Source organism: Dasypus novemcinctus, chromosome 12 (genome assembly GCF_030445035.2).
Source record: "Dasypus novemcinctus isolate mDasNov1 chromosome 12, mDasNov1.1.hap2, whole genome shotgun sequence".
NCBI lineage: Eukaryota > Metazoa > Chordata > Mammalia > Cingulata > Dasypodidae > Dasypus > Dasypus novemcinctus.
Genome location: NC_080684.1, coordinates 97,033,722 through 97,045,845, shown reverse-complemented (window position 1 = coordinate 97,045,845; position 12,124 = coordinate 97,033,722). Strand labels below are relative to the sequence as shown.

The following is a 12,124-nucleotide window of genomic DNA, read 5'->3' as shown; positions in this document are numbered from 1 at the left end:
GGGTTCACCCTCTGGCCTCAGATGCGTAGAGTTTGCCAAGCACTTTCCCATAGGACGTTTTGCTGAGGACTCATGGGGTGGCTAGGCCTTCCTCCTGGTCCTATAGGAAAACCAAGACCCCGACCACAAAATGTGCCCACCACACACTTGGGCCATGGTGCCAACCGAGGCTGCAGGCTCCAACCGGGCTTTTCCCACCAGGAGGCTCGTGGCCTTTGTCTTGCTTCCCCTCTCTGATCAGAAACGCACAAGTGCCTCCCACCACGCCCCTCCTCCCCACCTGGTCTGGTGGGGGCAATGACCCCCAGCTGGGGGCTGGGCCTGGCTCCCGGGGGCCACAGTCAGACCTTCGCTGCCAGGGAGGGAAACAAGGCGGGCTGGAGACAGGCCATATTTTGAATCCTGCCTCTTCCGCTCCTGAGCCACGTGAGCTTGGCCAAGTCACTTACCCCTTCTGAACCTCAGTGTTCTCCCCCAGGAAGTGGAGAGGCTCACAGTGTCTCCTTCAGAAGGCTGTTTGGAGGGTCATGCCCGGCATGCTGTAGGTGCTCAATAAATGACGGCCCCTCCTCTGGGCCCGGGCAGGGGCAGAGCCTTCTGCAAGGACGTAAGTGCTGGCCGGTGCTGGCCGGGTGCCCGCTCTGACTTCTCCCCTTCTCCCTCCCACAGGTGACAAGGGAGACCGAGGCCCCCTGGGCACGCCGGGGAAGCTGGGCAAGGATGGCCTCCGGGGGGATCGGGGCCCGCAGGGCACCAAGGGCGCCAAGGGGCAGGCGGGCAGCCCCGGCAGCCCCTGCCAGCTGCGCTTCTCCGCCTTCTCGGTGGGCCGCAAGGCGGCGCTGCACAGCAGCGAGGGCTTCCAGCCGCTGCTCTTCGACACGGTCTTCGTGAACCCGGACGGGCACTTCGACATGGCCGCCGGCCACTTCGCCGCCCCCCTGCGCGGCCTCTACTTCTTCAGCCTCAACGTGCACAGCTGGAACTTCAAGGAGACCTACGTGCACGTCGTGCACAACGAGGAGGCGGCCGTCATCCTGTACGCGCAGCCCAGCGACCGCAGCATCATGCAGAGCCAGAGCGTGATGCTGGCCCTGGCGCCCGGCGACCGCGTCTGGGTGCGGCTCTTCAAGCGCGAGCGTGAGAACGCCGTCTACAGCGACGACGTCGACACCTACATCACCTTCAGCGGCCACCTCATCAAGCCCGAGGACGATGACTGAGCGTCTCCCGGGGCACCCACTCCCCTCCGGGACTTGCCCCCCAGCTGGGCAGCTCAGGCGCTGGGTGGCCTAGGGCAGGTCCGGTCCCCCTGCAGGGCCTCAGTTTGCACCTCTGTAAAGAGGGGTGGGCAGGGGGTCCCCAAGGACCTGACCAGGCCGCCTCTCCTTTCCTGGCCTCCACCGTTCCTTCCAGTCTGCTTTTGCCTCTCTTTTCTCTTGGACATATTTTAAGGAGCCTTCTAACCTAGATATTCTAGAACTTTCCCAACCTTTTAGACTCAAATTTGAATGTTATACAAATTCCCGAGAATCTTTTAAATTGCAGATTCTGATTCAGCAGTTCTGGAGGGAACCCAGGATTCTGCATTTCTAAGAAGTTCCTGGACAATGCTGATGTTTCTGGTCTATGGACCATACTTGATTAACAAAGTTCTAGAACTATCCCAACATTCTAGTACTCTGAACATCTAGGATCCTCCAAAGATTCTAGAATTCTCCCAATATCGTCATATGCTGTCATCACTCTAGAATGCCCCCCTGTTCTATTTTGTCCCCTCTCCTTTTCTCTCTTACCCTTGTCTCCACCCCCACTTCTGCAGCCACCACTCAATTATTCATTCATCAAACACTCACTCTGTGCCAGGCCCTGGGAAAGCCAAGGTGAAGCAGACACAGTTGGGGGATGGAGGGGAGACCAGTAGGTACACAGATGGTTTTGAACCAGAGCCAGAGAAATGCATGGGACTCTCATCAAACCAGACCTGCTTCCAGGGGCTTAAGGCAGGCCCACGTCCTGGGTGCTCAGGCACAGTGGGGCCTGACCCTTTTCCATTTCCCCCTCTTCTGCCCAGTACCCATCAGTAAAGCAAACCCCAGAGGCGGCTTGATCAGGTCAAGGTACCTGGGAGGAGAGGGCCCATGGGTTTGGGGGCACTTGGGGGTGAAGGGGACCCCCAGGAAATAGAGCCCAGCATCATAGCCCCCACACAGCGGGGAAGGTAACCTGGAGGGCTCCTCCCCTCCTCCCGGATCTCCCTGCCCCTCTCCTGGGTGCTCTTAGGGCCTTGCTCAGCCCCTGTGCCAAAGGTGCCTGAGCCCCAATTCTCCCAGAACTCCCAGCCGATGGCAGACCCACGTCTGTCCCCAGGTGCTGACACTCCTCGGCTCTTGCTGTCCTGGTGCCCCCCGACTCTCCAGGCGTTATCAAGGTGCTATGGCCCTGGTGGGAACTCCTGCCCAGTGGAGTCCTCCTCCGGCCCGGTGCTGCCTTGCAAAGGCTGGTGGGTAAAGGGCCAGGAGGGAAGGCACCAGTCTTTGGACCCCTCAGCAGGTCTGGGGAACTGAAGTGGGCAACAGTCCAAGTCAGTCGGGGGACCCTCCTCTGAGCCACAATGCCAAGAGAGGTGCTGGGAGACGCTGAAGTGCAGTACAGGACATCCGGCCTGTGGCCCCTTGTCCTTCCCACCACCCTTCCTGAATCCCAGTGGGGAGAGGGGGCTAGGCCCCTCCACCTCCAGGTAATCTCAGGCTGCCGTGGCAGGTGGAGCCTGGAGGGAGGTAGCAGGGGTCGTGTGGTGGGCGACCCGGCTCCCCTCTAGCCTCCTCCTGCCCCCGCTCCAGGGGGCCTGACCTTCCTCGAGGGAGGGGGCCTCCACTCATTGGTGCTTACGCAGCCTACGGGGCAGAGGGGCCCCAGTGGCTGTCTCTGGTGCTCAGGGCCAAGGGCACCACGGCTGCCTGGCTGTGATGGGCTCAGGGCCGAAGTGTCACCCCGGCCCCCTGTGCTCCTGCCCTGCTTGTCCAGTGTAATTAAAGATCGCTTGCTTTTTTGGCAGTTTGGGCTGATTCTTTCTGCTCTGCAACCTTTGCCCACCTTGGGAGGGCAGCTGGCCTCTTGCTTCTGCCCAGTCTCCTTAGGGGGTAGGCCTGGGGCCTGGGTCCAGGGCTCCACTCCACGTGATCCCCACCCACAAATGACACCTCCCTTGGTCATTCAGGCAGCTCATGCACCTTGAAGTTAGTTGAAAGGACTCAGAGGCTGCCGTGCCACTTCCTGCTGTGACCTCAGGAAAGTCGCACATCTCTCTGAGCCTGTTTCTTTGTCTCAGAAATGCGGAGAATGATCATAGCTGCCTCATGGGATGGGCACAAGGACTGCACGAGAGGCTGAACCACGAGTGCTGCGTGCAGCCCTTGAACCAGCCCCCGTGGAGCCCGACTGTGGGCTGGGTCCCCGGCCAGGCACGGAGGTTACGGTGGGGAGCACAATCTGCCACTTCTCCTTGGAGAGGACCCATGGCACTTACCTTCAAGATTGCTACGTGGAGGTACGAACAAACCATAGCTCCTCACTTGGGGATTCCATCTAGTGTTTGTGTTTACTATTTACAAGAAAACCGTTGGCTGTGCTCTGGAGGACAGTGCACATTTCAGTTTTCAGTGGACTATTTTAACTGCTGACAGGTTCTGCCTCCCTAAACTAGCACGGGGGCTACTTACATAAATGCATTTGCAGTTACCCTCTTGGTTCCCTTCCTGACTTGATGGAGCCCATGCCCTGTTGCTGGACGTTTTGCTGTCATTGCTGTGTTTTGATGACTTTCTGAGTACCATGTGGAAGCAGCAGGCTGTGAAGCATGAACCCACTATAATTATTCCAGGATTCAAAGCAGGTCTCTGTGCAGAGGACAAGAACGTTCAGGGCCCTCTCCCAAGGTGCTGGGAGCAGGAACGTTTTACCTGGAGCCCATCTGGGCACTGAAGAAAGGCTCCCCACAATACCTGTCCACCTTGCAGCTCTTATAGATGAGGCCCCGAACATTGTCAGAGGCTGCCCAGAGGAAGAACTCTCACAGGATGCATTTAACCAAGGCACGGTTCATTTTTATTGGCCTAATCAGCATCTCAGGTTCTAGTTCTGAGTGCCAGGCAGAAAGTTTTTGCTATGCACATTTTAAAGGCAGGCAATTTGCTCATTACTGAAACTTCTTGCCAAGAACCTGCAGGAGGCCTGAAGATTGCCCTTCACAAATCAAGGCCAAAGTCACCAGACATTTCCAGGCTGTATTAGTTCAGGGCTCCAAAACCAGCAGCTTCTCCAATGCCCCATCTGATTGGCTGCAAACACTTCTTCCATTCATGATTCAGAGGCAGCCCGTTGACTAGCTTGGCTAGTTTTCCTCAATCTTGACTTGGTGGCATGGCTCCAGTGGGTGGTAAGAGCCACTAAATCTTAGTGACTGAGAATCTCTCAACAGGCAAAGTCTTGGTGAGTGTTGGGCAAGGGCCCTGGAAAACTGTCTGGAAGTTCCAACCCTGCTGCCAAATGGTGAAGGGCACAGCATCCCCAAGGTGACCTCCAGGGAGCTAGTGAAATGCATCTACCTCTCCCACCCCAAAACAATTCCTTCTGTTACATTTCCCCCTGAGGTGTTAGGCAACAGTGATGGGCAGGTAGAGGAGGGCCAGCAGGAGATGCAGCCCCATGGAATGGAAAATACCCCAGGCTGGGAGTCAGGGGACCTCAGCTGCACATTGGCGTTGCTTTGTTGGGTGGCCTGAAGCAAATACCTTCCCCTCTCTGGGCCTCCAGTCTCCTGTTTTGAAGGAGGTGCTGGATCAAGTGTAAGAGCTTTTTGAAATTGTCTCTTCCACCCTGAAGACCAGGTCTGGATAGTGTCAGGGAGGAAGTGTAGAGGTACTGAGGTTTTGGAGCTATCCCTCCACCACTGAGCTGAAATGGATTATCCAGGGAAGTCATGACCAGAGTCAGGAATCCCAGGCTAAGGGATGAGGTGAGCAGTGGGACTTGGTCATCACTCTCTCGCTTGCAAGCAACAGAAACTCAAAGGGGCCTAAGCAGACAGAAGAAATTCACCAGCTTACATAACTTAGAAGTTCAGAAATTCAGGCACAGTTTGATCCAGGAACTCAAATAATGGGCCCAGCGCTCTGTTTCCTTCTCTCCATCTTCCAGCTCTTATATTTGCTTTGTCCCAAGCTTGCCCCTGGGGAAGCTGATGGCAGGTAGTAGTTCCAGCCTTATCTCCAATCAGCATAGCAACCCCAGTGGGGTCAGTTCTCAGGGGTCTGGCTGAGGTCAGGGGCCCAACCCTAAACTAATCAGTATGGCTAGAAAATAGGAGTGGTTCAATCCCAATTGAACTACCTGGATTGAAGGAGGTGGGAGGAAAGGGGTAGTTCTGTAAAGAAGTATCAGAGCATCCTTACCCAGAGAGGTGGGACAAGATGCTGGGCAAGTAGAAACAGCAGGTGCCCACCACAAGGGCCAGAGCTGCAGTTGGGTGGGCTAGAAAAAAAGGATTTGGACCTGAGTACATAGAGATGGAGGCAGGACATCACAGGGGAGGGTCTCCAAACCCCTCCCACTTCCTGATCTCCACCAAAACCCCCAGCACTGATCCCTGTGGATCTGCTATGGGTATAGGCATGGGTATAGGCACTTCCCACCTCCTGCTTTATTCTCTCTCATATTAGCTGTTTGCATTTCTCTGTCCCTAACCCCACCAGATCTTAATGGTTAACACCCAGCAAACACTTTCTAAGTGCTCTCCACATATTAATTCATTGAATCTTCACATACCTCATATCCAGCAAGAAAACTGAGGCAGAAGTGAGATAAGTAATTTGACCAAGGTAACCAAGCCAATAGAGGTGGCAGTGGAATCTGACCAGTTCCAAAGCCTATACCTTAAACCACTGTATACTCACCACTGAGAACAGAGGCCATGTCTTAATCCCCTCTATTCAATTCCTAAGAAGTCAACTAGCCTAACCGCTTAGAACGAAGGTTCTGGCAAAATGGCAGAGTAGGAAGTTTTCTAAATTGCTCCCTCCATTAGAAGAATAAGAGAGCTGGAAAAAGAGACTGAAATTAACTAGGTGGGAACCCTGTGACCAACCCCCATTTTTCTGTCCCAGGGTAGAAGCTGCAGAAATGGCTACAGCTGCAGCAATTCAGCCCAGATTCTGAGACTGGCTGGCTGGGCCCAGAGCTGGCAAAGGAAATCACCTCCTCTAAAATTTGGGATTGAAGTTGAGGCCATTCTGGAAGATCCCTGAGGGACCAGAACAAAACCTGGCCTCACTTTCAGCCCTCTGGGCAGCACTTCCAGCCTCCTGCCGGCATCCACCTGGAAGTAAAGAGCAAGTGCACCTTCTTTTGGTGTTGTTCTTCCTTCTGTGTGTGGGTGTTTCTTTGTCTGGCAGACCCCTGATGGCACAGCATAGACTCTGGCCTTAGTGCCAGCCCTCTCTGTAGCTTTTGGCCTCAGACCAGCCTCTATCAGGACTTAAAGACCCAGTGCACTTTTCTTTTGCTTGGGTTTCTTCTCTCTCTTTCTTGTGTTGTTTAGTCTGGCAGATCCCTGAGAGTAGGGCAGATAATAGCCTTGGTTTCTTGCTGAAGCAGAATCTGCTGGTCTTACACCACTATCTACAGGAACATAGAGAGGAAGCACACCTCTTTTTCTTTTCATTTGTTTTTTGTTCGGATGGCTTTTTTCTTTCTCTGTGTTATATTTTTGGGTTTGGTAGATCCTGGAGGGATGAGCAGGGATGCTGGCCTAGGTTTCAGCCTTGAAAGCAGCAGCTTCTGCTTCCCACTGGCACATAATAAGATATTTGGAGAGGCAATGCACTTCATTATTTTTTTTTTCCTTTTCCTTTTTCTTTTTTGGGGGACGGTGGGTGGGTGTTTTGTCTCTTGTTTTTTGTTTTCTGCTCTCCCCTTTCTTTACTTTCTCCCTCCCCCTGCCTTTCCTTCTTCTTCTTCTTAGTCTGGTGCACTGAAGAGTGGGAGAACTAGATTTCCAGAGTGACCACAACATAATACTCAGAATGTCCAGTTTTTAAGAAAAAGTTACAAAACATACAAGGAACCATAGGGAAAAATGAATTCAACAGAAAATATTCAGAGGAAGAGCAGTCTCTGAAATTACTAGTCAACGATCTTAAAACAACTCTCATAAATAGAATCGACGAACTAAAGGGAAACATGGACAAAGAACTAAAAGAAGTCAGGAAAACAATACATGAACAAGATGAGAATTCCAACAATAAGACAGAAATTACAAAGAAGCAGCAAGTTGAAATTCCGGAATTCAAAAGTACAATAGCTGAAGTGAAAAATTCAATAGAGGGTTTCAAGAGCAGACCAGGGAAAATGAAAGAAAGGATCCACAAACTCAAAAACAAAACAATTGGAATTATTCAGATTGAGGAGCAGAAAGAAAGAAGGAAAAAAAAAAAACCCAAAAACAGAGACTAAGGAAACTGGGATACCATCAAGTATACCAATATAACCGTTATAGGAGTCCCAGAAGGAAATTGAGATGTAAAGAGACAGAAAAAATATTTGAACAAACAATGGCAAAAAACTTTGCAAGTAAGATGAAAGGTATGAATATAAAAATCTAAGATGTTCAACAAATGACAAGCAGATGAACCGAAACAGATCCAAACTGAGACACATTATGATCAAACTATCCAATGCCAAGGACAAGGAGAGACTCTTAAAAACAACGAGAGAAGCATCATGTTAAATATGAAAGAGCCAAGAAATCCTTAATTAGATTAATACCCAATATCTCAGTTGAAACCATGGAGGCAAGAGGCAGTGAAAGGACATTTTTATTTATTTATTTATTTTTCAAAGAGGCACCTGGGATTGAACCCAGGACCTTGTACAGGGAAGCAGGCCAATGAATTAGATAAATAGAAGAAATGGAAAACTTCCTAGAGATACATCAGTTACCCAAACTAACTCTAGAAGAAGCAGAAAACATCAAGAAAACTATAACAAATACAAGTGGCGTCAACTTTCTGTGCCTCAGTTTCCTCCTCTATAAAATGGGCATAATTATGGTGTGCATCTCACAGGGTGGTTGTGAGGATAAAATGAGCTCCTCCAAATAGAGGTGCTAGTACATAATGGACACATGGATGATAATAAATGGGATTGCTATCAGAGTTGGGAGGGTCAGAGGCTAGTGACAGGAGCCGGGGTGGACTAGAGCAGGGACCAGTGAGGCTTAAAGGGTGATGAGACAGTGGTCTGAGTTCATACCAAGGGCAGAGCGGAGGAGCTCGGCCACATCCCTGGTTGCCTGCTGCGTAGATGGTGGGCTGCATCCAGGCCCTGGGCTTGGGGAGTGTTTGTCCGCAAGTCCTCAATCTTCCTGGGGAAAAGCCCCATGCCGGAGTTCCTCTGCTTCATGGAAGTGTGGGAAGGGGAGTGGAGAATGCTGGTGAGGGTGATCTGGATAGACTTCTTAGAGGAGGGAGCATTTGTACAGGGCCTTGAAGGAAAGACAGGCGTTTGAAAGGCACATGCTACAGGGAAAGAGGACAATGAGAGGAAAGGGTTGGAGGTGGGACAGGGCAGTCTATATGTTAGGTACATGTTTGATAAGGAGGCAGGGAGAGACAGGCTGGGAATTGGGGCTGGAAAGGTAGAGGCCAAGCAATGAAAGGCTCAAATGCCAGGCTAAGTCTGGACTTGACCTGTCAGGTGCTGGGGAGCCTCTGGAGGGTTCCAAGCAGCATGATTGCTAGTTGGAGCTGACTTGGAAGGTGCCGGGGGAAGGGGAGAGGGAGTGTGTACTGTAGAGGGTGAGGAAAGAGATGGTGAGGGCCCCTGCTGGTCTAGGGGAAGACACGGACCATCTGGTAAGCGGGCGTGCAGTGGCCAGTGTCCTGGAGCAGACAGCTTTAAAGGTGAGATATTGATGAGCAGAGGGGAGGGAGGAGGGCAGCCAAGCAGGGGTTCCGCTTGGGAAAAGGTCTCCAGCCTCTGTTAGTTCTACACACTTTCCTCTGACGGTGGGAAGAGGGCAGGCTTGGGTGCTGGGAAGGAGGTGCTATCCCCGCTGTGCTTGGGAGAGTCTCTTGATGAACTTGAGAACTGGAGGATGCTGGGCAACTCATTTAGCCTCTCTGGACCCCCTCTTGTCCTTGTCTGTAATATGGGATTCAGAACCCCTCCTCTGAGCCCACTGAGGCCCTTAGAGGTATCCACTGTTACAAGGGAGTGACTGTATTTTCACAAGCCCAAATCAGCATCCCTAGGCCAACAAGAGGGCAGAAAACTTGAAAGTTAGGGCTGACTGTCCCAGAAAACACAGAGTGGATGTGAGGGGGACTTGGGAAGTTTCAGACAAGAGTTAAACGCCCCAGTTCTGGAGCTGTGTGGGTTCTAGGTTCAGATGCAGCGTCCACCTCCTCCTTAGAAGGGCTCCCAGCTCAGAGCTTGCCAGGTCCTCGCTGTTGCCGTGCGTCTGGTCCCGAGGGAGGACAGGAGGCGCGGGTGGGTCTGCGCATGCGCACAGCGCGGGCACGCAGGGGAGGCTGGCAGAGCAGTTGCTCAACGAGTGCTTTCACTGGGTGCTGGGCAGCCCAGCCACGGGAAGGCAAGGCCTGGCGCCCTCGGCCCGCGGGGAGGCCGAGAAACGTTCTCTTCCGGTTCCCCCTCCCCTCCTCCGCTGCTGCACACGCCACCCTGCAAGCCCCTCCCAGGAGCCACGCTGCCACGTGGACGTCTGGAGAAAAGGGCAAACCTAAGCAGAAACTCGGGACGACCCGGAGGGCGGGGCAGGGAGCGCGGGGCGGCGGCGGGGAGCCCGGGAGGAAGGAGGGACTTGCAGGGCCGGGGCAGCTGAGCGCCTGGCCGCGCGGCGGCCGCCCAGCTGCCACCCGAGGCTGCGGCTGTCGCAGCGGAGGGGGCGGGCGCTGAAAATCGCCGCCTGGACGTGGCTGCCGCGGCCGGAGGGGCTTCCCCGCCGGGGATCCGGCCCTCGTTGGAGAGGCGCGCCCAGGTTTCCGCGGGGCGCCCGCCTTCATCTGGCTGAGGCTGGGGCCAGGCATCCCGGGGGGACACACGAAACACAACTTGCTTTATTTCTCCGGGACTAAACTTAATTTCCACTGGGCACTTGCCTTCTGCCGAAGCCGAAGAAAGGTACTTTGGGCCAGCCGGGGACTTCAGGGAAGTGCCCCTCCCTGGCAGCGGCGGGCCACCCTGAGCTGCGGGGCATCTGCCAGTTCCTGTCTCCCATCCGTTCCGGGGTCCCTGGATATACCATGCGGCCATTTCTTCCCCGGGGGTCTTCCTGGAATGAGAGGAGTGGTGCACCCACCCATGACCCAAACTGTAGGAGGTCCCTGCACCCTCCCAGCACCAGGCTCGGCCCGCGGAGGGGGGACAGGATTCTCTGGCCAGGAACCTCAGGGCTGACCTAGTCCCTGCTTCCCCTCTGCCCTTCCCCACTCCCAGTTCAGGGGCCTCTTTAGTGTGCAGGGGGACATCTGAGGGGACCAGATGGGGGGCCAAAGGACCAAGGGTGTCCTTTCCCAGAGCATTTGTCTAGGCACACCTGTTCTCCCTTATTTAAAAACTCAAAAACCTAGAGCCCTTCTCCCCCTCTTTTGTTTTTTAAAGATTAAAAAAAAATTTTTTAAAGACACAGAGATCGTACGAAACTCCCCCCTTCCCCTCTTTTTTGCTGCCTATCCCGTCTGTATTTCTTAGGATGGTTTTGGGTGCAAGGAGCAGAAATCCAACACAAAGCGGCAAAAAGGAAAAGGAGCCCTAAGTCCCAAGGTTGGGCAGCTCTACTCTGCTTGCCTCCCTTAAGGCCCCGGGGTGGCAGCCACAGATGGTGGCCATAAGGTGGCTGTCCCTGTGCGGGCGTCACTCGCATCCAGCTGTGACAAGGGCCAGTGAAAGAAGAATCTGAGATTCTTGTCTCCAGTGTCTTCTTATTGGCCAGAATGGTCACATGACCACACCTAACTCTGCCTCTGGGAGAAGTCTGGCCCAGTGTGATTTACCCCTGACACTGGTGGGGAGGGCTGGACGCTAAGGGAGATAAGAGGCCTGCAGAAGGTCTGGGGGAGCTGTCATGGGTCCGGCTGGTTCCTACTTCCCAGAAGCTCTCTGGCCACACTGTCACCTGGGCCTCTGGTTCAGCGGGTAACCTTGGTTCCAGGAAACCTCTCAGACTTGGTCGGGCATGGCCTTGGCTCTAAGCCTCCCCTGATGACAGCGTGTAACAGCCTCGGCCTGCAGCAGCACCCATCTCACCACTCGGGGAGCCCTCCCCAATCCCCCACGCCAAGCTGCGCGTCCCTAATGCGTGGTGAAAGCCTGAAAGCTGTGGCTGCTGGAGGCACTGCCTGGGCTCAGATCTAAAGGGTGAACGAGGGCAGATTCCTCCCTCTGTGCCTCAGTTTCCTCACCTGAAAAACTGGGTTGAGAATAAGTAACTATCCCAGTGGGCTGTTGTACTGATTAAAAGGGTGAGTACCTGTAAAATACTGTAGGTGCCCTAAAGTGTGAAATATTCTTTAATGTAGACACTTTTATCACACTCACTTTCCAGATGAAACTGAAGTGCAGAGATTGAGTAATTTATTCGTATATCGTTTGTTCATTCATTCAACAACTGGGGACGGGCAACGTGTTGTACGTTCAGAGCTGGGCTAGGTGCTGGGGGCAAAGTGGTGAACAAAAATCACCCTGGCCCTGCCTTCTCGGGGTGTACAGTCTAGTGGGGGAGCGAGTAGGGGTGGGTGGGCGTTCGGCAGGGAATCACACCAGGACTGCGCACTGGGTAGTGCCCCTCGTTTGGAATCCGGTGTGGGGTGGCTAGAGCTGGCTCAGCTGGGATCCCGAGGAGCGGAGGAGGTGGGGGGGCGGCAGGCAGAGAGATGTGTCTATGTAAAGGCCACCAGGAAGGAAAGGGCTGGGTGATTTCTAGGACCCAAAAGAAGGACCTGGAGGCAAGAGGGAGACAGGGTTTGCAGGTCTCTGGCAAAAGGACTTCAAGGTCACTGGGAGGAAGGTGGACCCAGCCCTCTCTGAGCTGTTACTTCTCAGAGAACGG

The 12,124-nt window shown here is 53.7% G+C and overlaps 1 protein-coding gene across 1 annotated transcript in view; it reads left to right on the top strand.

Annotated features, from left to right (window-relative positions):
* C1QTNF6 (C1q and TNF related 6) overlaps positions 1-3,054 on the top strand; it is a 33,164-nt gene extending 30,110 nt beyond the window's left edge. The window contains exon 3 of the mRNA XM_004447027.4: positions 670-3,054. Coding sequence (XP_004447084.1) covers positions 670-1,220 — 551 coding nt within the window. The 3' untranslated portion in view covers positions 1,221-3,054. The remainder of the gene's footprint in view (positions 1-669) is intronic.
* The last annotated feature ends 9,070 nt before the right edge of the window (positions 3,055-12,124 follow it).